The sequence below is a fragment of the Peromyscus eremicus genome, chromosome X, assembly GCF_949786415.1.
Source record: "Peromyscus eremicus chromosome X, PerEre_H2_v1, whole genome shotgun sequence".
In the NCBI taxonomy this organism is placed as follows: Eukaryota; Metazoa; Chordata; class Mammalia; order Rodentia; family Cricetidae; genus Peromyscus; species Peromyscus eremicus.
The window spans coordinates 51359317-51387016 of record NC_081439.1 but is presented as its reverse complement, the minus strand read 5'-3'; the positions used below and the strand labels follow the sequence as shown (position 1 = coordinate 51387016).

The 27700-nt window shown below is 37.7% G+C and overlaps 1 protein-coding gene across 1 annotated transcript in view; it reads right to left on the bottom strand.

Moving 5' to 3' along the window:
• Positions 1 to 274: 274 nt before the first annotated feature.
• The window catches only part of Heph (hephaestin), a 77617-nt gene continuing 50191 nt past the window's right edge, over positions 275 to 27700 (bottom strand). The window contains exons 14-22 of the mRNA XM_059251121.1: positions 25666 to 25879; positions 24082 to 24221; positions 23192 to 23323; positions 14569 to 14675; positions 13426 to 13651; positions 10897 to 11036; positions 9855 to 10017; positions 3657 to 3701; positions 275 to 1197 (exon numbers count right to left, since the gene is read on the bottom strand). Coding sequence (XP_059107104.1) covers positions 965 to 1197; positions 3657 to 3701; positions 9855 to 10017; positions 10897 to 11036; positions 13426 to 13651; positions 14569 to 14675; positions 23192 to 23323; positions 24082 to 24221; positions 25666 to 25879 — 1400 coding nt within the window. The 3' untranslated portion in view covers positions 275 to 964. The remainder of the gene's footprint in view (positions 1198 to 3656; positions 3702 to 9854; positions 10018 to 10896; positions 11037 to 13425; positions 13652 to 14568; positions 14676 to 23191; positions 23324 to 24081; positions 24222 to 25665; positions 25880 to 27700) is intronic.

Here is a 27700-nt window from a genome sequence, read left to right as displayed (position 1 = left end):
TGCCAAATCACCATGCACGCACCTACCTCTTTTTGCCCAGTGGACAGGTATCAGTCTTGTCTCTGTACCTTCTCTGGCCATTTTTCTTGACATTCCAAAAATGTTTAGCACCCATAAAACTTCTCCTCTAGGATGTTACCACTCTGCCTGACATGGAGGCTTACTTTGACAAAGTGTATATATCTATAATGTGCCTCCCCAGATCACTGAAATTCTTTTGTTTAAAATGTAATTCCACCTCCCAGTTGCCATGGGAATCACCAAAATCATCAAATTCAGTGTTCCAGTCTTTTAATAAGTACTTCAGTGGACAAGATTTGCTACCTCAAACATTGAGCAAACATTCAAAATTCCCTACAGTACCACTGTGTAGAAACCTGAAGGACTGTTTTACAGGTGTTTCTGGTTCAAGAGGTTGTAGGTACTCATGACAACTACAACCCTTTCATTTACTTCTCCTAAATAGTCCATTGCTAAAGATAATTAAAGTGTAATTTGGATTCCCACTCCCTACCCTACCTTTCATTTTCCAGCATGCCTATGTTCTTGGTCCTTTATTTAGTTGTGGGTTAACTTTGTGGCTGATCATTTGGCCACAATTAAAAGTGTACTTGTCTTGTTAGGTCCCGGAAATAGAAACCTAATTAAGTACCTTTTTCTTGGTATCAATTCAGTGAGAACAATTATGTTCTAGGAATTTCTGTACCTTCCAGTACTGAAGGGTGACACACCCTAGCTCCTGAAGTTTGTATACAAAGGAACTTACCTAATCCTAACTGCCTCAGGTTGCAAGGAAAATAAAGAAAAAGTGAGAGCATATGATTTCCATGTAAATAAATAAAAAAATAGCCAGATAATTTTGATTCCATTCTCTGCCTCTCCACTACTCCTACCCCTTAACAACAGTTTGCTGCTAGCACACGGCTTCCTGGGAGCATGGGCTACATTCCAGATGTATTTTCTATTACTGCTTGAGAGACAGAAGCTTGAAGCTATCATCAAGAATGGACCTCCTGTTGCGCCGAAGCTTTCTTTGTCGATGCTGGTGCCAGACTACACCACCAAGAGCCAGAGCAACAAGAAGCAGAATTACACACATGGCAATCAAAACAGAAGACAGAATCTCAGCATCCTTTATGGCTATCTTCATGCCCAGCATCTTCACATTGCCCCCTCCGATGTCTCTTAGGATCACGGCTGAAATGAAGAGGAAAGGGATACCCATACATGAGGTTACCTTCTACAGACATCTCCAAGAAAAACAAGTCCGTGAATATAGGACAGAATATCTGTCCCCATTCTTCAAATCAGCTGATGAAGACAGATTTCAAATTTATAATCAGATAATTATAATATCACAGCTGGAAGCTCTCCTTGAAAATCAGTGATGTACCTATTCTGTTTGCCCATGGGAAGAGCTAAGAGTCACTGGAGAATACTTAAAATGCTATAGAAAAAATAAATAATTAGACTTGGTCTGCATGGACTCAGAGGGTAGAACTAGGAAACTAGTGAAACTTAATGAAGAATGTTAAGTCAAGCCAGCTTGAATCCATGTTCATTTTAACCATTAGACTGTGACAGTTTGCCACCATGCTGTCTGGACTCCAATCTTTGTGAATCATGTTAATAGTAATATCAGGTAGATCTTTTTTGATGACTGTCAAATAGTTTCTGTCATATAAACATTCCACTGTCTTCAATTAAACTATAAGGCAAAGCCCAGAATTTTAAGTTACACATTTCAACCATCTCAGTCAGGGTCTAAACTATTTTTCTAGTCTTAATCTGCTATTATTCAACCACAGAAACTCAGTCTTCAATTCCCATAAAATGTGGCACCTCTATGGGTTCTATCTTTGTTCCAACTTCTTACTTTGCCTGAATACTTCCCTCTCCTTTGTAGCTCCATGTTACATGGCTGCAATGTAATGGTGCCTTCCTCTAGGGCTCCAAATTGCCTGTGTTCTTTCTAAACCTATGGTTTATCTAGTCTGTGACCTAGGGCTAAGTGACTGAATCCCTAATGAATCTTTGTTTATTCTTTTTATAAAATGTAGATAATGATAACCATGCCTAACAAAGGAGATTATTATCAGATTTAAATGAGTTAATAATATGCATGGAATATTTAGCATGGCACCTGGTAAATAGCAAATATACAATAATTATAAGATAGTATTACTGTTTACACGTTCTGTGCCCAGCATCTAGCATTACAATTATTGTTTCTGTGTCTCATTCCATTTTTAGGCACTGGAAAGTAGCAATTATATCTTATTTGTTTTTGTGCCCCTGGTAATTGACACTTGTTTGATGAACGCATAATTGGATGAATGAATGTTCTCACAGAACTGAAAGAAGATGCAAAGTAATGAGTTCAAATAGAAACTGGAAAGCATTCTGGTTCTAAGTTTACATTCTGGCATTTATTCTTCTTGTGACCCTGAACAAACTCCCAATTTAGAAAATTAGTGAGCTTTATTAGACCAAATATTTTGACAGTTTTTTCCTCAAGTGAGAGTTTATGAAAAATGCACACATTTTATTTATGTATGTATACAAATGTGCACACATTATATACACATATGCACATGCACAAATATATGTTTATATATACACATATGTAACAAATGATAAATGTATACATACACACATATAGTTATATGACATTAGGTTACTTCAGTTGAAGGAAATGTGATCTGAGCACTGCCCTTTCAACCTTACATTACCTTTCTCCAACCTCTCCAGGATACATCCCAGTCCATAGTTAACAATTCATGAGACACATAAGTAGATCATAGGGACTTTACTAATGAGAAGCTGGTTTTCAGTAGAGCTGAAAATCTCCAGAGTAAACTGATATTCTTCAGTATCCCTTTTATATGGGATTTTTAATCTTTGGGGACATGGTCTCACTTTAAGTCTAGGCTTGTCTTTAACCTATGATTCTCCTGCTCTACTTCTCAAGTATGGGGATATCAGGGATGATAGCACACATGGGTCTAATAGTCCTTGTACCTCACACAACTTTCTGAATCTTTCTGGTAAAAGACACAAATGGAGTAAAGAATTAAACAATAATTTTGACCTACGCATCCAAGGAAAAGTATATTTTCTTAAAGAGAAACAAACAAATGGTCCCCAAGCTACAATTCCTTGGTATTCTATAGAGAAAGAGAAAAGAGTAAAAGTAGTTGTTAAAGGACATCTGGTATTTGTTCTAGTCTCACATTATTCATGTAGCAATCTTTGTTTTTTGCTATAACTCTTTCAGGTCTGACCTAGCCGGATTTGGAATTTTCTTCTCCCTCATAAAATAGTTTGTGAGCTAAGAATACAGCTTTCTATGTGGCTGTTTTCCCAAGATCAAAAGGTTATGGGTGATACAAGGTGAATAAACATGTTGAAGGTAACTAAATCCTAGTTCATTGGCTTTTAACATCTTACAGAAATCTTAAGGTGTTATATTATGGTGCCCAAGTTTAGTCATGCAGGAAATGCTAGAAGTATCATATATTACACACACACACAAACACACACACACACACACACACACACACGCTAGAAGTATCATATATTACACACACACACACACACACACACACACACACTCCACATGTAACTTCCCAGTGTATATATATCATCCAACATACCTTTTCCAATTTCTTTGGTAATGGTAGTCATAGTACTTAAATGTTCTGTGGGAAAAGACAAGAGGTTGATCCTATTATTCTTTGTACTAACCTATAAGATTTCTATAGGATATTTACATTACTTGAAGCAATTTCTCTTTGGAATTTACTACTTTATTAAGGTCTCTCTGATTGGATTTGATACTTGCTCTAAGAAAACAAGGGGATCCATGCCTGGTACTTTCAACCAAGTCAAAAAACCACAGTAGGGCAGATCATAGGTCTTGTGTGGTGGGGGGTATAGAATACTGTTGCTTATCAAATTAACATAGCATTAAGCCACCTCCTAAATAGTTACATTTATCCTTTTAGACATATGATACTCTCAGCTTTAATGAAAAAGACTCTTTCCTGTGAATAATGACAAACGCAGAGGCCTATCACTGCACAGGTGCTCAGATCTAAACAACACATTTACACTATCCACTGTAAGGCTTTAGGAACATGGTGGAAGAAGTGTCACAAAGAATGGAAGAGATGGAAGATATGGAGAAGGGCTACAAAATGTCATCTCCTGATCAAGACAAAGCCCCTGTAATACCAAACTCAAAGCAGGTGTGGATGCCTGTCGTGGATCTATACAAGAATGGCATTGTCAACAGTTAAGCATAGATGGAGAAGTAGCTCAGAGGTCTCTATTGCTCATGGCTAGACTTTGCTACAGATAGATTTAGGGAGAGTGAGGACCATTGCCTTCAGTTAAGTACCCACTGATGATCTCACCAGGCTCCAACAAATAGTTCCAATCCAATGGTCATGCAGATGACTCTCTGATTAAACTGAATGTCACAAAACCAACCTAAAAGTTATGAATCTGAGAAAGGGACTGGTTGAGGTAGTTAAAGGGAGAGAGAGTAAGCAGAATACATTAACAGACATGCATGAAACTGTCAGGTAAGAAATTTCATCAGTAAAAACCAATATTAAAATGTTAATTTGATTTTGGGTGGTCACAAGAAACAAGGGCAAGTGCATAGACCTCAGAAGCCAAAATATAACTTACTCATCTGCCGGGCGGTGGTGGCGCATGCCTTTAATCCCAGCACTCGGGAGGCAGAGGCAGGCGGATCTCTGTGAGTTCGAGGCCAGCCTGGTCTCCAAAGCGAGTTCCAGGAAAGGCGCAAAGCTACACAGAGAAACCCTGTCTCGAAACCCCCCCCCAAAAAAAACCCAACCAACCAACCAAACAAACAAACAAAAAAATAACTTACTCGTCTGCCTTTATTTCTGTGTTTCTTGTCCTTTTCTCTATCCTCATTGAATACTGTATGATTTTTCCTCCACCATTTCCCACTATCCCTTCAGAAAGCCCCTGCTCTCTGTCAAATGTGCTGCTCTACACATTCAATCCTGTCTCAAAATAATTCTTCCTTTCTTCCTTCAGTGAAGCTGAGCTATTTTCTGAGGTGTGTGCTATTTAAATATTGTTTCTCTCACTTTAGTAAAGAGGGATTTCTTTTGGGGACCACATTAACTAGCTAGAAAAACAAAAACCTTTCTTGTTACTCTTATCTAGTAGTTCTTTTCATCCATGGAAGTCTTTGGTTATTGGTATAGTCTTTCTCAATTCCCATCCCAAGAGTAGACACTTTCATTCTAGTGACTTGTATATTCACTCCAGTTTTACCACTCATGGTCAATCATGGTCATACTCATTGATTGCTCATCCAGACCTGCACCACCACAGAAATCCCAAATCTAATAGAAATATCTCTTTTTAATGCTTATTCTTTTGCTAGCAAAAATCCTGTTATTCTCCTCCTCATTAAACATTTTATTCCTAAACCATTTGACTTCCCTGACCTACCCATTTCATCCATATCTTCTCTTCCACTAATGACCAGATTAGAATCCACAGTCCATAACTTCAAACACTCATATATGGAATCACAGTAACTATACTTGCCTTGTATTTTACCCAATATGCTGAATAACACCAGAAAAAATACACATGTAAAAATTTGGATTCTCTGTGTCTAATTTTAACTAAGCCCACAATGCTATAAGGCAATAATGACTTTATTTCTCACTCCAAAGTAGCTATGCTAACCCTTCTCCCAATTTCCTCAAATAGTTCCCCCTCAGCAGATGACTCTATAAGCTACATCACAGAGGAATCAAGAGAGCATAAGGCAGAAAACCTGTTTGCCAAGATCTCCTTCTAAACCTACACACTGATACTCTTTGTTCTGTCTTCTCTCTTATCACAATAGAAAGATCCTCTTCCTCCAGTATTGTATTCATCCTTCATCTTAGATGTAGCTCATATGCCTCATAGTTTCATCATGAACTTTATCCAAGAAATAAGCTTTTTAGAAATTGGAAACAACCTAGAGGTCCCTCAATACAAAAATGGGTAAAGAAAATGTGGTACATTTACACAATGAAGTATTACTCATCTGTTTTTTTTTTTTTTAAAAAGTACATCAGGAAATTTGAAAGCAAATGAATGGAACTAGGGAAAAAAATCATCCTAAGTAAGGTAACCCAGACCCTGAATGACAAACATGGTAATATCCATTTATACGTGGATATTGACTGTAAAGTTGATGATAACTAAACTACAATCTGCAGACCCAAACAGGGTAGGTATAAGCAATTAGATCTCATTAGGAAAGGGAAGTAGAACAGATAATTATTGATCAACACAGATGTGGGGGCAGGAACAGAAGGATCAAGTGGAGAGGGGGTTGTGGGAGGGAATATCAGGAGAAACAGCTAAAATTAAGTGACATTTGAGAGGTAGTATAAAAGCCTAAATCAGTAGAAACTTCTTAAAATACATATATGAAGGTGATCTAAATGAAACAGCCAAATAACAAGGGAGGCACAGTCCCAACTGGCCATCTCTTGTCACCAAACAAAGCTTCCTGTACCAGGATTGGGGTACATCTGATTAAGTTGTTGGCAAAAAGGGCCCAATGGGAAGGCCCAAACAACTCAGGCTATTGACAAGACTGTAGATTGCTTGCCACAAACTGAGAGCAAGCCCCCATTGCTGAAGACAACACCTGCACAACTCATTGGACATGGAGAAGTTATGCTGGTGCCCACATACAAGCCTCCACCTCTAAGTTCTAGTTTCTTTGGTACAGAAATGTACTCTGCATGCTCTCAAAAGAGAAACACAAACACCAAGTCAATCACAAACCCTTTGATCTACAATGGTGTCTTGCCTGCAAGATGCGCTAGCACAATGGTGGCACAAAACTTGTGGGAGTAACCAACCATAACTGATTTAACTTAAGGTCCATTCCATGACATGGAACCCATACCCAGTACTACCTAGGTGGCCAAGAACCAAAGACTATATGGCCCAGTGACCTAGCGGAAAACTAATACTGGTCTACAAGAGGAAAACAACAACAACAGAAAGCATAGTGATTAAATGACTCCTAATGACATTCTGCTATAGTCATAGATCAATGCCTTGCTCAGCTATCATCCGAGAAGTTTTCTCCTACAGCATTTGGGAACAAATATAGAGAAGCACAGCTAGACATTATGTAGAGTATGAGAGATCTTGGAACAATCAGCTCTAAATGGGAAATCTCCATCAAATCCCTCCTAGCTCAAGAGTTCAGGGAACCCCAAGGAAGAGGCAGCAGAAAGAGTGTAAGAGCCAGTGAGGATGGAGGCCACGAAGAAAACAAGACCATCTAAATTAACATGAGCAAAGCTTACATGAACTCACAAAGACTAAGGCAGCATATACAGGGCCTACATGGGTCTGCACCAGATCCTCTGCGTATATGTTACGGCTTTTAGTTTAGTGTTTTTATAGAATTCCTGAAGGTACAAATGAGTTGGTCTCTGATTCTTGTGCCTTTTGGGTTCTTTTCCTTCTATTGGTTTGTCTTGTAAAATTTTGAGGTGACAATTTTTGTTTTATCTTATTATATTTTATTTTGTTATATCTTTTAAAAAATGAATGAAGGAATGAATTGGAAACCTAGCCACTAGGGTAAAGGTTAACAACTGAACACTCATTTATATCTGCTGGGAGAGGGAAAATCAATTTTCTCCAATGGAGTGATACTGGGTATATCAACCAGTCCAGGGCAGGCCTCATGGTCAGGAGTAGTTGACCAATGTATAATGTACTTCACTGTGTGTGTGTGTGTGTGTGTGTGTGTGTGTGTGTGTTTGCTCATGGGTGCTTTTATTTGGATAGAGTTTGGTGGAGTTTTGTTGCTTATTTTTCTATTTGGTTTTTCTTTCATTTTGCTTTTTTGTTTTGGGGAGGATGTTCTTGTATGGGGTTTTTATTTGCTTTTTTTGAAAAATAACTGAAATTTGGGTGGGTAGGGAGAGGGAGAAAATCTGGAAGGACTTTGGGGAAGGGGAAGAATATGGTCAGAATATACTTAAATCTAAAAATTTGTTTTAAATTATTAAAATATAACCTTAAAAGAAAAAAAGAGTTAGGCTTTCTCTATCTTTCTTTAACTCTATCTTCTGATTGCGCTGTTAGCATATGTAGAGTCAGAGCAAAATGGGATCATTCATATTGAATAAAGAAATAAAACTGTAAACAGGTTAAGAGGTATGGGTTGGATCTTCTCAAAGGGTAATTTGAGGTACTCTGATGATACATATTGAGACGTTCTCATATTTTGAATGGCTCATATATGAGGATAACTTACAATGTAAGAAGAGAGCCTATTTTCTTGAATCTATACCACCTTGATGGTGTGTCTTCTGGTCTGTGGGCTGATAGAAAAAATGAAGTCTGGGTTCTTGGGAATTGTACCACAGTAATAAGTAAAAGCAACAGAAGCAATATTCTAGCATTACGATTTGTCAAAGAAAAACTCTTTAATGATAGGCAAACTCATATGTGCTATCATTTTGTCTTCTTCCATTAAGTTAAGAACAGAGTCGTATTCTGTACTATAGTTTGCTAAGTCTGTTTGAATAGTCAAAGGTAACTTCCGTCTCCATGTCTTTTGATAGAGTCAGGGGCTGCCAATCTCAGAATACTTACTCTAATACCATTATTTTCCAAAGCAGTGTGATATATGAAAAAAAAAACTTAAAAAAAATCCATACAAGTAACGTTATATGGACTGAGCTGGTTATAATTAGGAAAATATACGTATATATAGATATACATACATGCAATCAATAATAATTAATGGAAAAGAGGATCGTGACTTTGAAAAAGAGCAAGGGGGGCTATATGCAAGGGTTTGGAGGGAGGAAAGGGAAGGGAGAAATGCTATAATTATATTATAATACCAAAAATAAAAACGAAGTAAAAAAATATGCATTGATCCAAAAGGCTTCTTGGAAGGGAGATAGTTAGTGCTGGTGGCTGGACATAGTTCATGTAAAAGAAGAGAGACACTTAACATTGCACTTAGACAGAGATAATTCTGAAGAACTGTCATTCACAACCTTCACAAAGCCTTGATTAGAGTCTTCACCAGAATTATTTTCTTCTCTTTAGCAAAGGACTCACTATGATCTGGGGGTGTAAATCAGTGAGCATGTCTGTGTCTGTGTGTGATGTGTTGTGTTTTATATATACTCATATGTGTTTGTGCAGGTATGTGTGCTCATGCCCATGCACTCAAAACCTTTGCTTCATTGACAGAGTCACCCACTGAACCCAGAACTTGCTGTTTGGCTTAGCTAGTAAGCTCCCAGCATTTTCCTGTCTTCATCCTGCAGCACTTGGGTTACAGGTATTTTGGTCACACCCAGCTTCTTTTAAATGACTGTAAACTTAGGTTCTCATGTTTGCTTGCAAACACTGTTGCCTACTCAGCCATCTTCCCAGCCCCACACACTTGTCTTTATTGACAATGACCACATTGATTCACTAAGAATTTCCTTGACATAGTACTTCTATTAGACATTAAATGATGAATTTGTAAATAAAGAAACTAATTTTTTTGTCAAAGAGTGGTAAACCTATACTAGCAAAGAGCCCTCCCAGTTTCAGGCTAGGCCAACACATGTGAGCTTATTACATTTGCAAGGGAGAATGAGAAATGCAGCTTGGGGAAATGCCTAAACGGGCCCTGTTCTATGATAAATCCTGTTTCTTCTGGGCCAGTAGGGGGAAGTTCAAGTGGTTCTTTACTATCACCTGGTTTCTACAGGCTATACAAAAGATTAGAAAATAATATACTTGAGTGGCTTGGGTCCTACCTTTGTGAGACAAGACAGTAAAGATGGTCTCCATGCCAGCATGAACATGGTCAGTCACATGGCAGTGCATTAGCCATGTCCCGGGGTTGGTGGCTACCATCTCTACAACCTCAAATGTCCCTGGGAAGAGATCCACAACATCTGCCCGGTAACTGTGTCCATTCTGCAAGAAAAATGATGGGGAGAAGAACTGAAAATTATAGCAACCAATTTACAGCTTACAGGAACTAAAAGTCTATGACGCTAAGGATTAAAAAGATAAAGTTCTTAAGACTCAAAAATGTCTGTACCAATGAGAAACTTCAAAGGTCCATTTTATTTCTCTCTCCTAGAATCCAATCATGTAAACTAAAACAACACAGCATTTTCCTCCTTCTCCTTTTCCATCAAGTGCCACAGATGAAAGATGTTACCAGTTCTTTTAGAGGGTCCAAACCTAGTTTCTCTGAAATTTTCCATAAGCTAAAATCTGGAGAGTCTGGATTAAGTTCTGATCTCTAAGAAGGATCCACATGTTTCCTTTAGAAGTGAATTCAGTTTAGTTTCTCCTTTTTACCAAGACCCTGATCAAAACAGTTCTAGATCTCTAAGTCTGCAATGATGCCTCCAATTCTGTGCTCTTTTCCTAAGATTAAAACATTTTCATAATCACAAATTGCTCTATGTAGCTCCTAAACTTAAACTCTTGTTATTATGGATTAAAGACTTTTAGGGATTTTAAGAATATTTGAAATTCTTTGCTCTTAAGATCATTGCTCATTGAGTCTAAAGTCTTTGACTCAGATACAGTGACAGTGGTACCTTCCATCTACTTACTTTTTAAATGAGACAGTCTCTTACTTATCAGAAGGAAAAGCGAAAGGCTGGAAGTGACTACCGTTGGGATACACAATTGAGTAGAATCCCCTACTAGATGTTCCGTATCGTAGACCTTCCTTCATATTCCTTAACTATTACCTTATTCCTTGCCATTGCCTTCTGAAATGACTCTCAAGGCATCGTTTTAACCACTCCTATGGGGCTCAACCATATTTCAGCTCACCTGGTAGAGGAAACTCTCTGCATGGAAGTGTACAGTATGAATGTCAGTATCTTGGCCCATGGCTAGCATGTACCAGGCTATTCTTTCTCCTTGGTATACAGTAAGACCCCTGAGATTAGCATAGAGTTTCCCGTTGATGGCTGTAAAAGAAGAAAATGTCTCATATCTTTTCTTTTATTTACATTTTGCCCTATGTCTATTTCCTATCATTTCTGATGATAGTAATAGACTACTAATGTTCTACATCTCTCTCTTCAATGTATTTTCCACAATAATGATTTCAGAGTTATCTGTAAGCAATTATTCTGACCATGTTATTCTAAAGTTAAAAAACAATTAAGGGCTCCTCCCTCTTCCAAACAAAAACTCCATGGTTCTATAGCTCAACCAATAAGTTCATTCAAAATATACCTCCACACCACCTTCCCAGATTCATCTCCTACTACCAACAGCTTTGATTCCAATTAGTGAGATTCTTTTCTTTCACTGTCACTCACTTGGTCTATACATGTTATCTGGATCCTTAGGTTTCTGAGTTTCCCTCGCATAAATACTACTTCCTTATTATTTCTCTTTAAAATTTCACCTCCTTAAGAAAACTTTTCTGATTTCCTAAGCTGCTCTATGTAACCTCAATTTCTTATACCACCTTCCCCCTTTGAACTCCCCCAATACTCCTCAGCATGATTCATTAGAACTCTCCAAAATCTGTCTTCCACGTTTATTTATCTTTTAAGGTGTGAAAGCCTATGCTGCCAACTTGTCTTAGGTTACTAATAAGTAGGAAATAAATTTATTTATTTATTTTCAAAACTGCAAGCAGATAACTCAGACTACAATATATACATTGTTTTGATGACCACATTCTCTTCCAAAGTCACATCCTATGCGACAAAGACACTGATATGCATTGTTACATCAACTCATATTGGTAGGATTTTACCCAAACCAATTTCCTCCCACATCTCATTTTCTCACACATGAGAGGTAATTTCTACTCTACTCTTCAAGAGGGAAAATAATGGAAGGAACAGCTACAGTATTGCTCTATGTCTACCAACATCAAATTGTGGATTTGGTAAAAAAGAACCAAAATTGCTCAGCTCAGCCACTTCTAGATATATTATCTCTTTGATCATAGAAAAGGGTGCAAATTGGTTCACTAATTGGTTCTGGTAAGATCCTGCCTCTCTTAATGCAGAGAAATTTTGTTGTCCATTGATGTCAATGACAATTTAGAAAACCTATCTGTTGCCAGGAAAGTATCAGCAATCATATTTAGTTATAAAATGAAATTCAGTTTTCCAATTAGCATTCTCAGTAATAAGGCTCATATTTTATCTTAACCATTTAATTTTCTCAGTTGGTTCAGAAATGTAGAGGAGGAGTTAGAATATTATTTTTCTTGTCCCCTTGGACTACAACATTATTTTCATTTGTATTTATAGTACTAGTGCTCAGAATATGTCCAAAGATACCTGCTATCTAGCTACCTAGGTAGAGTAATATCTGAAGTTTGGAAAAATGGACACCTGAGTAGGTGAAAGTGGCATTAGCCAAGTCCTGAATTGGGAGGACCTAACTGTGCCCTTATTTCCTCTTTTTTCTAGCCCATTTTATTTCCTGGATTTGACAGAAACTAAAAAAGTTCACTTTGTAAAGTTGTGAATCATCTGTTCTAGTGTGAATCACTCATCTCTCCATCAAGGGGAAATAGATAAAATCTGTAGGACAATGGGATACTACTTTTGAGTTCCATTAGAGTCATTATCAAAGCTGCACCTCACTTTCAGATCAAAGAAATCTTGGGCGAGAAGTGCTAGGGAGAGATCACTTCACACATTCCTCTGCACTTAAGCCCTCCCTCTTATTTGTGACACTCTCTTTTTTTGTGAAAAGCTACCAGATAGCTAGAGCAAAAAAAGGCTTTGATGATACAGTTCTCCCACCCTAGATCCATTCAAGAGGCAAAAAGTTCTTCATTGTATGTAAGTAACATAAGTTCCGTGTGCTACTCTCTATGACTATCTTCTCCAACTACCCCATGTAAATTCCAACTTTGCTTTAGAAGTAATAAAAATGACAAGTTCTCCTTCATTTGTCTACATTGACAAAACAGATCCAGAATTTAAAGTGGTGATTAAATATCATGCTTTTTGAGAGGAAAACAAACTCGGAATTTTGAAACAGAGGGGCACTTACCAGGTGGCTAATTATGTATGTAGAGGGCCATAAATGTCCATCTTCCCTTATCTAGTATGTGAAAATTTGCTTGTGTCGTGATGATCACTTTAAAGAATTAGCTTCCTTCTTTCTGGGCACCTCATCTAATATGTACCACGTAACTGTTTTGCAAATATATGTGTAGAATAATAAGAAGGGCTTTTCTCTAAGTCATTTCTAATCCACTGTCCAACTTTCTCATCTATTCCAGAATTGTGCACCCATAGACAGAGATGAACCTAGCAAATCATCTCATGAAAACAGTGCAGACTACTTTGAAATAGGAGTAGCTTCTTTTCTACAGACCATGCATTTTATTGCTCTCCAAGAAAGTCGCATCCTGTGGGTTAACATGGTGTGTCTCTCTGGGCCCATAAATTGCGATATTCTCCTCCAGATACCAAGATTGGTTCTCATCAAAGATCAAAAACAGCAAGGCAAATTCCCGGTCCATATCATTCCGACCTCCATGGGGTCCCAAGATGCCCTTTCGACAGACAACTAAGGGTCCCACCAGGCCACTATACATGTCCTGATGAAGGGAGAAAGACATGAGGTTAATCCTGAATGACGGTACTCTATAAAGAGTTGAGTCACAAATAAGCATACTTGAAGCCCCTTAGCACTGCATCATAAATGCCTTATATTCATAAGTATGCTATTCTGATATCTCAGTTCATCCTAGCAATCATTTAAGACACAGTTGAGACGTGATGTATAACTTATGCTTTAGCTAGATTGAATTATTCATTAATTTTTAAATATACCAACCTAATGCCTTTTTAGGCAGTTTCCTATGCTTGCAGTGCCTTCCTTCCAACATACTCTATGGCACACTCTCCTTTAGATTTCCAAGCCCAGATTACAGGTAGCTTCCTTTCTGATACCTTCTCTACTTCCCCTTTGCTCAATTGGACCATACACTTTGAAAGTGGGAAGATACCTTATATTTGTATCATCACCAAGAAAAACACACATAATAGAGCAGACACAATATATTGCTGATGACTTGTTGTGATTAACTGGCTAGATAGACAAAATTCATTTTCCAGATTAGGAAACAGAGGCAGTATGACTTTAGTATAGCTATTCCAAAGTCACTCTGGAGCCAAACTTGTGACTAGGCCCCTAATTTCCTGGCAACTACCCCCATTTTTTTAAATATGAAAACATACTGCTTTACAAGATCCAAAAAAGATGAGACAAAAAAGAAACTCCTCATGACAAGTATCTGATGTCACATACTACCTTCATCCCTCTTCTTGACTATTAAAATAAGGCAAGCATTTCAGGAAATTTCCTCAAAGCCCAGGTATTACAGAGCTGTTTGTTGGTTGTTTTTGTTTTTTTGTTTGTTTGTTTGTTTTAACTACATATTTTGTCATCATTTTACCAGGTAGTTTGCTCATTTCTGGGAATCTTCTTTCAATATTCAATTTTTTTCTTTACCTTGATGGGATCCACTGCAGAATAATAAATCCAGGAAACACAAGCAGAGTCACTGGGCCCAGGACCAGATCTTTCTGGGATATTCCACTGGTAAGTAAGTACTTCACCTGAGAAGGGTAGCAAGGCAAATGTCTCATTGGAACAAGTGCAGCATTTCTCTCAATTTCTAAAAGCTACAGTAGGTGAGGCTCAGCTCCCCCAAGATCCTTCTCCATCATTCTCATAGCAGGCTCCACTTTATTTTTGTTACACCTTTTTCTCCCTCCTTGGAAAAACTCAGTATTTCACTTCTAGCCTGTCCATGCACAAAGCTCAGGCCTAATCCTGTGGTGATGTAGTCCTGCTGCTGTTTTCAGTAGCTGTGATGTTGTATCATTTGCTTTTCGTGTACATCTTGATTTCCTGCTGTTGCCTCCTAAGTGAAACTGTTTCCATAAGCCCTGTGCTCATCTCCCTCCTCTCTTTTAATACTCTCCAGAAGATTTCAGTCACATACCATGATCTATGTCTTGAAAAATCTTATACTTTAAGCAAGACCTACCTTGTTACTAAGCTCTGAATCCAAGATTGTAATTAAATATTAGGTATCATTTAATACTGTCCTAATAGCAGATAAAAATGGAAATTCTCTATTGGGGGATATAGTTCAGTGGTAGAGCATCTTAATATTATGAAGGCCTAGCTTCAACCTTCAGGACCAAACACAACCTAAAATTGCTATAAATTTAATTCTCTCATTTGAAAGAAATACGTTTTTTCCAAATTGTGCCTCCAATGTTTAGAAGCAGCATACCTATTCTCCTAGTTGACAAGACTCAAAACTTTAGTTTTCTTTGCCATTTTAACATTCATCCATTCAATATCCAATGAAGTACCAAGTCTTGTGATTCTATCTCTATAATATATTTTAGGTTCTTTAAGATTTATTTTATTTTAAATTCACATATGTGGGGAGTATGTGATGATGGCCATTTAGACAAGAAGGCACCATGACATTCTTCGGAGCTGGAGCCATAGATGGCTGTAAGCTGCCTGGTGTGCATTTTAGGAACTGATTTCACATCCTCTGGAAGAGCAACATTTGCTCTTAACCGTGGATTCATATCCCTACTCCAGATACTTTCAAGACTCTCAAGTAGCTGCCATCAGAGATTATATAAACAGAGATTATTATAAACAGAATATATAACAGTAATATATATATATATATATATATATATATATATATATATATCAGTAAACAGATTATATTAACAGTAACAACTGTTAAAAAAAGAGGAGACTATGCAGGAAGCTCCAAGAATGCAAATTTGTTGAGTCATCACCCATAATAGGGTGAGGTTTTCAATGTTTTTTTAAATTATCCATGTTCCTGTAAGTAATCACTGAACCATTAATGCTACTTTAAGCACCCCAATAAACTCACCAGTTCGTGAAGGTAGCTTTGGGTAGAGTGGTTCGCTTGACCAATTGTTACTACTCAATCTTTGGTGAATAGACCTCTGTTCATATCTCTCCAGGAAAAGTGAACTAGCTCCTAAGAAGTCCCTCGGCCTCTAACCTTGCCTTTTCCAACCAACTTCCAACTATTCTCTTATTGACCTTTTATAGCAACTTTAATGAGATATGATATACAAACCATACAATTCACTCATATCTAACTACCCCAGTTTGATCATTGTGTACTTATATGCATATATAGAATTATCACATATAGCCCATAAATATATTCAATTAATTAAAATAAACAAGAAATTAAATATTGTACCCCCCAAAAAATATACTTTCACATAGTTTTATAGCTACTACAATGATCTATTTTATAACAATTCATATCAACAAATCACTATACTCTTGTCACCCTATAATCTACTCACCACTCCAATGCAACCACAAATTTGTTTTCTATCTCATCCTGAACATACAAATTGAATCATATGTTTTATTGTCCTTCTCTTACTAGACTATTTCATCGTTATAATATTTTCATGGTCTACACATGCTGCCATATATACAGTTGCTTTTTTATTGCCAAAGTATATGGCATTTTATGGACAGTTAATAGATATTTGGGTATTTCTACTTTGAGTGTAATATGAATAACACTGACATTAAGGACTACAGTTGTAGCTGAGTGGTAAAGTACTTTCCTAGCATGCGTGAGACCCTTGGTTTAATTCACAAAACCATAAAAGTGCCACTATCAATTATCATACAGGTTTTTGTATGAAGTTATGTTTTCATTAATCTTTGATGTATAACTTAGGATGAAATTATTGAATTGTAGAGTAATGCCAATTTTTAACAATTGAAGAATTGGCAAGCTGATTTGCAAACCAGTGGAATCATCAAACATCACTATGTAGATTCTACTTTCTTAATATTCTCATAAGAACTAGTTATCTTTTTTCTTAATTTTGCTTTAGTGAAGGAAATAGGGTATTCTAATGAAATTCTGATATGTTGTTCTCTCATGTCTAATGATGTTGAGAATTTTCTCTGGCATTTACTAGTATTTTTAAATACTTTTTGGGAAAATATTTATTTAATCATTTGCTCACTGATTTTTTTTGATAAAACAATAAAGAACTCTTAGAATTTAACGAAACAAAAAACCTGCCCAATTAAAATGAGCAAACTTTTGAACAGACAATTTGCTAAAGATGATATAAAAATATAAATAAGAACATAAAAGATTTTCATCATCATCAGCTATCAGGAAAATGAAAACCAAAATCAGATATCACAATGATCTTTTTTGTAGCGTAGTGGTAGAATTTTTCCTAACATGCACAAGGACATGGGTTTGACTCCACCATCACTAAGTAAGTGCAATATTATATCACTGGTCACATATGATTTAATAACTTCAAGTAATTCTCATGTTCACTAAAGCTGTAAACTACTGAACTATATATCATCTTGGAACCCATCTCCTCTGGTATTAGACCAGTAGATGCTAAACTGAGCTGATGAAAGCTGCTTGACCCTGAGTATTGTAGTTTTTAAAAATGTATTCACACTCTCAGTTATGTCCCAAGTGCTGTTTAAATTTGTAGCCCCCTATCCTGTTCTCCTTGGTGACTCCAAATTTTTACCACATTCTTCAAGTCTCGCCTGTTTTGTACCTCACTCCCCAAGACTCATTTTCACTTGGACTTTACATAATCATAATAATAATGGCATTACCAAATACTTGTATAGCACTTACTACACATTGAAATCCTGAATTTTCAAAAAGAAACCTTTGTAGATATGAAGTGAAGGTCACAGATAGATGTTAAAATAGCTTTCCAAATGCCACACAGAGGACTCCAGAATTCTGCTCTTACCATCTAGATTAGTAACTTTTCTTGTCCTTGTGACAAAATATCTAATATAAACAACTTTAAGAAAGATAGAAAGATTTATCTTGAGTCATGGTTTCAGTACATCGTGATTAGCAGGGAACAGTAGAGCAAGCAGCTCCCAATATAGTTAGTATTCAGGAAGTAGAGTGAGGTAATGCCTATACATTTGGCTCCTTACTCAGAAGGGCAGTATATAGGATGTCGCTATCTACATACAGAATAGGTCTTCCTGCCTTAATTTTTCTGGAAACGCCATCACAGACACCCTCAGAGGGGTATTTCACAAATCTCTACCAACGCTTCAGTTCAACTAAAGTGAGAGTCAAAATTACCCTTCACATAGCACGCTGAAGGCTCTCATCTCTTATACTGCCACTGCCAACTCTAGTACCACATGTGGATTAAATCCAGCAGTCACTCCAGTCTCTGGTGAGGACGTTCTCTTTTTCTGACTTAAGATTACTACTTTGACGGGAGTTCTCAATGCCATTTCTTCTTGTGGATTTCCACATTTAGCTCATCCTCCCACCTGGCTCTGTAACTTCTCCTCTGCTCAGCCCTCTTCCCATATAGACTGTGCTCGGTTCTCTCCTTGCTTCTGTCGTTTCCCCCAAGTTGCTGTTTCTCTCAACTTAATCTGGCTTCCTCTACAGTTAAGTATTTTGCAGTTCCGCCAACATTTACTATCTCAATTTCTTCATTTCATTTTCACTACTTAACCCTCTATCTCTTGCTGGTCCAAATGTGTCCCTTCCAAAATATTATATATTGAAGTCTTAACCCCTATTAGCTCAGACTCTGACCTCATTTAGAAACATGGTCAAATTAGAAACAAGAGGAAAACAGTTTTAAATGAGGTTAGTAGGGCAGGCCTCCAATATTACCCAGTATCCTTATAAAAAGGAGAACTTTAGGTGTAGAGCCACACATAAAAAGAAAATGACCTGAAGGTAGAGTGCCCTGGTTGGTTGGTTGTTTTTGTCAACTTGATACCAGTTAGAGTTATTTGGGAAGAAGAATATCAGTTTAGAAACTGCTTCCATCAGATATAGGCAAGTGTGTATGGCATTTTCTTAATGATTAATGAGGGAGGGCCCAGCTCACTGTGGGTTGTACCACCCTTGGGCAGGTGGTCCTGGGTTCTGTAAGAAAATAGGCTGAGCAAGCTCTGACAGTAAGCAGCACCCCTCCATGGTCTCTACTTCAGTTCCTGCATCCAGGTTCCTGCCTTGAGTTCCTGCCCTGACTTCCTTTGATGATACAATGTGATGTGGAACTGTAAACTGAAACAAACCCTTTACTCCTCAAGTTTATTTGGTCGTGGTCTTTATTAAAGCCATAGAAACCTAAAACAGAAATTGGTATCAGGTTCATGAGGTATTGCTCTGACAGACCTGATCATACTGTTTTTTCATGAGGATTTGCTCTGACAGACCTGATCATACTGAGGATTGTGGAAGGACTTTCAAACCCGATCTAGGAAAGCCATTAAGTGCTTAAAGCCTAATGGGCTTTCGGGAGCTAGAAAGATAAAAATGCTGAAAGAGACTCAGATGATGAAAGACTGGCCTGTGCAGTTTCAGAAGGAAACAAAGACTCTAGCAGGGCTCTTTGTGTGATGTTTTGTATTACGAATCCTTGATTCTGGTCAGCTGGAGTTGAAAAATCCTATGTGGTTAACGAGAGACTAGCACTACTAAAGTAAAACCTGAGACAAATGACGCTGATTCCCCGGGGCTGAGAAATAAGCTATGGTTACGATGAGACTAGCGTCATTTAGGAGAAATCATCTGGGAGTATTTCCTCAGGATCAAAACACAGAAGCTATCTATGGTCCAGGGTGGCCAAGGCTGTATCTCATGCCGGCAGCCAAAATTGGTAATGTGCAAGAGTCAGGTGATACTGTTTTTGAAGACCTGAAAAGGTAATGGAGAACAACTGAGGGCTGGCAATATGTGGCAAGGATGGGAGTCCCTGAAGAGAGGACGTGAGAGGCCACTGGTAAAGATTCATCCTCAGTTGCAGTGGAGACTCCAAAATTTTGGAGATAACAGTGCTATGGGATGACCACCAAGGACAGCAGCAGCTCTGGAGTGGAGCTGGTCTAACCCATGGCCCACAGGCTGGAGAGGTGAGCAAGAAGTACAATCCTCCCAAAATACATTTTGCCCGGAAAAAAAGACAGGGTAGCTCAAAAGGAAACAGTTTCTAAGACCTCAGGAATTGGGTGTTTGATGTGGTGGTTTGAATGCGAATGAGAATGGGCTCCATAGACTCATATATTTGAATACTTGGTCCCCAGTTGGTGGAACTGTTTGGGAAGATTAGAAGGTGTGGCCTTGTTGGAGGAGGCAAGTCACCGGGAACTGGCTTTAAGGTTTTAAAAGCCTTTGCTGTACCCAGTTAGCTCTCTCTCTCTCTCTCTCTCTCTCTCTCTCTCTCTCTCTCTCTCTCTCTCTCTCTCTCTCTCTCTGGAAATATATATATATCTCCAACTTGCAGATAAGGTTGTAAGCTCTCAGCTACTGGTTCCTCAGAACGATGCCTGCCTCCCAGCACTAGAGAAGCAGAAGTAGAGAGTTTGAAGCCAACTTGGTTTACGTGCAAGTTCCAGGCCAGCCACGGTTACATAGTGAGACTCTCTCAAAAAAAAAAAAAAATCAGAAATAATACCTTGGGATGCATCTAACCAAAGAAGTAAAAAACCTCTATATTAAAAACTTTATAACACTAAAGGAAGAATTAAAGCAAGTTACTATGAAATGAAAATGCCTCCCACAGTTATGGACTGGAAAAATAAATATTGTGAAAATGGTTACAGTACTCAAGGCAATCTAGAGATAAAATGCAATCCCCATATAATTCCAATGCTGTTCCTCACAAAACTAATAAATAATCTTAAAATTCATGTGGAAGCACACACACAAAATACCAACAATAAATGCCTTGAATAGCCAAAGCAATCCTGAGCAAAAAGAATAATCCTTGGTTCCGTGTTAAACTGCCCAGGGAGAGTTAGAAAATATCATAGAGCTGGCATTAAGCAGAAACACAAATCAGCAGAATAGAGAACCCAGATATAAGCCAATGTATCAAGAGCCATCAGATACCTGAAAATAATTTCAAAAATATGCATTTTAGAAAAGGCTCTTCAAAAAATGTTGCTAGTAGAACTGGACAGTCACATGTAGAAGAACAAAATTATAGCCCTGTCATGTCTCACTCAGTACAAAAACCAACCTCAAATTAACCTAAAATCTAAGCCTCAACTGCTGAAATTGTTAATTGGAATAGTATGAAAAACATCTAAAGGCATAGGTGTATGAAAGGACTTTCTAAAATTAGATTACATTTGCTCAGTAAATAATACCAATAATTGGCAAATAAGACCTCATGAAATTCCCAAGCATTGCACGGAAAGGAAACAGTTAAAAGAGTAAAATGACAGGGTATAGAATGAAAGAAAATCTCTATGAGTTGGATATCTGACAAGACTAATGTCTAGAATACAAAAAGAACTAAAAAAGAACTAGACCACAAGAAATCAAACAATTCAATTAATAAATGAATTAATGAACAGTTCTCAACAAATGAAGTATAAATAGCTAATAAACAAATAGAAACTGTTCAAACTCACTAGTCATCAAAGAACTACAAATTAAAACTACAGTGAGATTCTGTCTCATCCCAGTCTCAAAAGCAGTCATTAAGAAAACATAAAAAGAACCAAAGAATCAGGCAGTGGTGGCACACACCTTTAACCCCAGCACCTGTGATGCAGAGACAGGAGGATCTCTGTGAGTTCGAGGCCAGACTGGTCTACAGAGCCAGTTCCAGGATAGCTAGGGCTGTTACACAGAGAAACCCTGTCTTAAAAAAAAAAAAAAAGAAAAGAAAAGAAAGAAAAAGAAAAGAGAAGAAAACAGAAAAAGAAAGAACCCTTACGCACTTCTGGTTAAAAAGTAAACTATTCTAGTTATTATGGAAATCAGCATGGGGGGTCTTCAAGAAAAACTCTCCTGGGTATTTACGGAAACAATTCCAAGTAAACACATCACAAACATCCTTGCATATAAATATTTTATTACAGATTTATTCTCAGTAGCTAAGTTATAGAAGTGACCTGTGTGTCCAACAGAGGGTAGGACAAGGAAAATGTGGTTTACATAAACAAAGAATCCTTGTCTGCCATAAAGAAGAACAAGGTTATACCATTTGCAGGAAAATGCATAAAACTGGAGAGAATCATATTAATCAAATAAAGCCAGAAATGCAAATATTTATCATTTTTCATCCATATATCATTCTTAGATTTGTATAGAGATACAAAAATCATGTGTATGACCTGAAAGTGTAAGTAAAGGGAAGGATAAGAACGAGGAGAGTAAGGGAGGGAATATGGGGGAAAATGAGCTCAATGTACATTATATACTTACACGAAATTGTCTTTACAAAATACTGTGCCATATGTAATGTATGCATACAATAAGAAATTGAAAAAATAATGAAAAATAAATTTTAAAAGGAAAAACTTATAAAGACAACTAGAGAATACCCTAAAATGAATGAAAAAATACCAAAACTGATGAGATGTTATATATACATTTATAGCTATAGAACCAACATTAAGCTGGAAGAAAGATAAAGGGATGGTTCAGGTATGGTTTGACTATCACCTAACACTTCATGTGTTGAAACTGACTTCATATTGTAAAGTAGTAAAATGGTACAGATTTGATCCAGCTACTCTGGGGAAGTTACTAGGGTAGAACACTGGAAAAAGAATCTTCTGGTTTTATGAGGAGACTAGACAGGCATACACACGTACATTTTCTGTCTCATCATGTGATGGTTTGCACTGTCTCAAAATTCAAGGTCATTGCTGAATGAGGTTCTCAGACCCTCTACTTGTAGAATTGTGAGCCAAATAAACCCCTCTTATTTATGAAGTAGACTGTCTCTGGTATGTCCTTATAGTAATCAAAAGTTACATATTAGTACACATAAACAACCTAACTTACACTGTAAGGAACTTGGAAAGTTACAAAGTAAACCGTGTTGTACACAAGGTATTTTTAACTGAAATACAGGGACTTCTTGAAATACAAAGGAAAAACCTGCCTTAGAACTCCCATTGACCAGTTAATTCCCTCTAGCTTTCATTGAGCTACACTCCCAGACTAAGAATGTAAGGTGTTTAAAGCAACAAACCAGAAAACTAAAGTAGAAGGACTGAAAAGCCTTTGTCCCGTCACTTAAGTGTTCCAACTCACCAGGCTCAGCAGCCTGTGGCCAGCCAGTACTAGATTCTAGAACTCCGTGGGCATGTACAGAATATGGTCGACTGGCATTGTTCTTGAATACCACAGTTAAGATATCACCAACCTCTCCTCTGATAAGTGGACCTGATACATACAAAAGAAGTACAAGTTTCATTAGTAGGGGAGTACGTGGGAGACATTAAAGAACAAGGCATAACTGCAAGATCCATGGAACTGAGAATTAACCTTCCCAAGACTAGCATCATTTTCAGATTCAGAAGTCCTAATATTGGCATTGCAGCATGAGGGTACCCCCAAAACAGAAATATTCTTCCTATTATCCCCACTTTCCTCATCCTGTTTTTCTCTACAAAATAACCAAAAGCTCCAGAGATTCTGTGTTTTGCAGAAACCTTGATAGTAAGGACTAAAATCTTGCCATACACAGCACAGAGAATTGCTGTACTCTCTTCAGAGGCCAGTGGGTCCTGTCTGGTCTAGGATGAGAATAAAGAAACCCTTCGTACAAAACCAGCATATAGCCTTGATAAAACTGAGGTATGGGAGAATTGTGGCTCTGTGTATCATTTTTGTTTTTACTTGCTGGAGTTCCTAAACTCTCCTGCCTCTGGAATCTTTTAAAATCTACTACCTTTAGAGGACCCATGTCTCAAAGGTATAGAAAATCGGAACATTTTGGTTCATGTTACAGCAGATTTCATGTTTATATCATTCCCTTCAGTGCTTATTTTCACAGCCACATTATAAAATAGGGCCATACTTTTAATATTCCACACAGAAAAGCTGAGAATGAGGGATGGGAAAGCCTCCCTGATACGATGTAGCTGTCCTAGAAGCAACCCATCCTTCTAGATGCCAGGATGTAAGTAGAATTCTCTTACCCAGGATTCCCAAGTGCTCCTCTGGTCCAGACCTTGGCTGAGGAGTGGTGAAAGTACCATCAGTGTATTCCCTGAACACAGCTTTCTTATATTTGGAACCCAGGAGCCCATCCTTGTTGCTCAGGAAAACATGACCATAACTAGAAGAATTCAAAAACTGTTATTAGCACCTGACCTTCAACCTTTATTCTCAGTTATGGGGAAATTAATTTAGAACTATTCTCATGTCAAATATGAAAAAATGTAGATTATCCATTATAATGTCAAATTGTATTATCATGATTGAAAAGAGTAGGTTTCTGAAGCAACGTTTGTTATTTTCCATCATCCAGATAGATATTTGCAGTATGATTAACTGAGCTGAGAATCAAAAGCCTGTGGTTCCAGCCTTAATAGAGTCTTAGATTTGGAATTATTTTAACAAAAGTAGAAGGCACCAAGTGTCAGCTGAGCATCCATAGTTGCTGTTGGAGATCAAAAGTGGGAAGATACAGGATCTTGCAGCTTTCTCATTATAGGACACTTAACAGTTGACAGTGTTTATCACTCATTTTAACAGTGAACATTCCAAATAGGTGAGTCTCAGAGGTACAATCACTAGCCCAGAATTGACAGGATTGTGTACAGAGACACTGTCACCCAGAAGGGGTGACAGGACTGAGAGTTAAGTCCACTGTTCCTACCCTGTCTTCTTCTCTAGTAATGTTTTTTCAGCTATGCAAGATAGATGAAATCAAGGCTGACAGAAAAAAAGCCCCATTTCCTAACTCCCACAGAAAGTCCACACGAAAACTTCACCCTAAACTTACAAACTTCAACCTAAACTTATAAAGGTCAAGAACTGACAAAGAACAGTGAAAGCACCACAAACTACAGAAAACTACAAATACTTTGTAGCTCAATTTGTATTCTCTCCTCCCTCTTTTTAGTAATGGAACCACCTAGGTTTTATTGGGACACATGGCTGTTCACACAGACGTTACATTGTAGCCATATGAATAAGCTTAGGAAACAGAACAGGAGAAAAAAATGATATATACAACTTACAGGTCTATCCTTACAGGCAATGTTGCTTACCCTAACTTGAAAGCTAGGGATAGTCACAACTAAAATAAGCATCTTGGTCCCAGAGATGAAAGTAGGAGATTCGGGCAGCATAGTTCACCTGCCAGACCTGGACTGTTCATATGTAAATAACAGATAAAATTGTAGCCCATTTGAACTACTCTCTTTTGGACTTTTTCTGTTTCCAAGCTTGGTCTGTACCTCAGTAAAGGATCTTGAGGCATTTCATTGCTTGAGTAAACCCCTATGAACTTTAAATCCCACTGTAGGTAAGATTCAGCTAATTAGAAGGGAAGCAAGGCTAAGAGGGCAAGAATGTAGAAGGTCTTTTTCTTCCACTCAGTAGCTAATGAATATAGAAGAAACAAGGGTTGGACTTCAGCATCCTTCCACTCTAGTCTCATTTCTTTTGGCATCATATTAGGTGGCTATAACCATGCCTTCCTACTTTTAGTTTCAGCCTCTTCACCTGTGAAATGACTTGCTGAAGCTGTGGTCTCTCCTTTACTGCAGCCTTACCTGTCCTTCTCAGATGTGTTATGCCATTCCAGTTCCCAGCTTCTATCAGGGCAATAATCCCATTCCAACTCCTCTGCCATGATGTAATAGACTCTAGAAGCTTGGTAGTGTTGACGTGGGCTGTCTTGACGACCAGAACACTGGGAGACATTGTAAATTGCCCTCATCCCTGCTTCTCTGTGGCTGCCTGCTTGGCAATAGATTTCGAATGTCCCTAAAAGATAATCAGAGAGCAAAATCAGAGTGAGAACACCCATTAGAAGCATGTGGGGATTTCTTCCCTTCTCCTAGTTAGACTTCAGAGGAAAGACAGTCTAAGGAAAAGCTCTTCTATACATTAAAGTGAATTACAAGTTTGTTGAGACTAATGAGCACAGAAGAGATCCAGTTCCAAAGCCACTGGGTTAAAAATTAAAGTTTTCCAAAAGAATAAGGAACTCCTCTGTTCTTAGATAGTGGGTGACCCTATTTGTTACTTATTAGCTATCTAAGCTTGTATGGGTTTCCAATTCTCTGTATGTTTCAGTTATCCCTTCAGTAAATTGAGAATCATTTTTCTTACTTCATTTGGCTGTTTTACAAATAAACATTATATGGCTGGTAAGACAAGATATTTGCCCCAGGAGTCTGGTAATCTGAGCTTAATCCTTGAACCCACAGTGGAAGTAGAAAACCCACTTCTAAAAGTTGTACTCTGATTTTCCTATGTGTATCATACCATACACACAACCACACTCACCTGCACATATCATATACAAATACATGGCCAATAGTAATTAATCCAGGAAGAAATACAATATATCACTATGTCTAATAAGTGTTCAGTATGTGAAATTATAATTAAACAGTAAGAAATACAGCTCAGTAATTATTTGATAGAAATATTGACCTCTTTTTTTTCCTGTGAAATACTCCCCAAACCTAAAAACCTACTAACAACAACAAACAAACAAACCATATGGATTCAAATAGACATTTGAAAGAAACTGTCTGACCATATAAATGCTTACATGATAGATCTTTTTCTTTTTCTTCCTTTTTTTTTTTTTTTTTTGAGACAGGCTTCCTGGAACTCACTTTGTAAACCAGGCTGGCCTCGAACTCACAGAGATCCACCTGCCTCTGCCTCCCAAGTGCTGGGATCAAAGGTGTGCGCCACCATGCCCAGCTTACATGATAGGTCTTTTGAAGGTGCCATCTTAGGTTTCATACCATGAAATGTTCAGATATATATCTTGGATATCTGTGATGTAGAGCTACATGGACTTGTCTCTAGTCACAGGTTTCTGTATCACAGATTTTAGCTCAGATTATGCTAATCAAATGGAGCTAACTATCTTAGATTTATTATTTTCATTGTCCCCTTACCTTGCTGCCTACTGCCTGGCCTACCACTACAAATATTTCATCAATTGCAAAGCCGCTTATGAACTGTCCCTAAACTATTGATCCAGCCCAATTTTGTACACTCAGTTGTTTTGTCAACTAAATCTGTTTCTGACTGCTTTCTTGCATATCTCATTCCTATCTTGCATTTTTTCACTCATGCTGTTATTCCTTTCTAAAATTTCTGTTCTTCCGAGTCTCACACTCTATGCGAGCCCACTCCTTTTCCAAGACTCAATTCAGTTTATCTCCTTTAGAAACCCCTCCCTGATGGTTTGGGCCCTAATTGACACTATACTCTTGGCCTTTCCATTATTGTGTGTTCTGTACTTAAATGGCATGGTAAAAGACTTAAATGTTCTGTATTTAAAATTAGTGCCTTACATTATTTGATAGACAACTTGAAAGAAAAGGTCTTCTCATTTCTTTCCATATCTACTTCTGAAGACTTCTATTTCCATCGTTCTCTGTATCTATTCCATCAGTAAATCCTATCACCTCTTCCTTAAAAATCACTCTGTCACTCCATTCTTACAGAGCTTGACCTCTTGGTGCAAACTCAGCTTAGCCCTTTCACACCAGCCCTCTCAGTCTTCCCTTCTAGTCTATCTCTATTCATTTGTATCACCCACTGACCCACAGAAGCCCT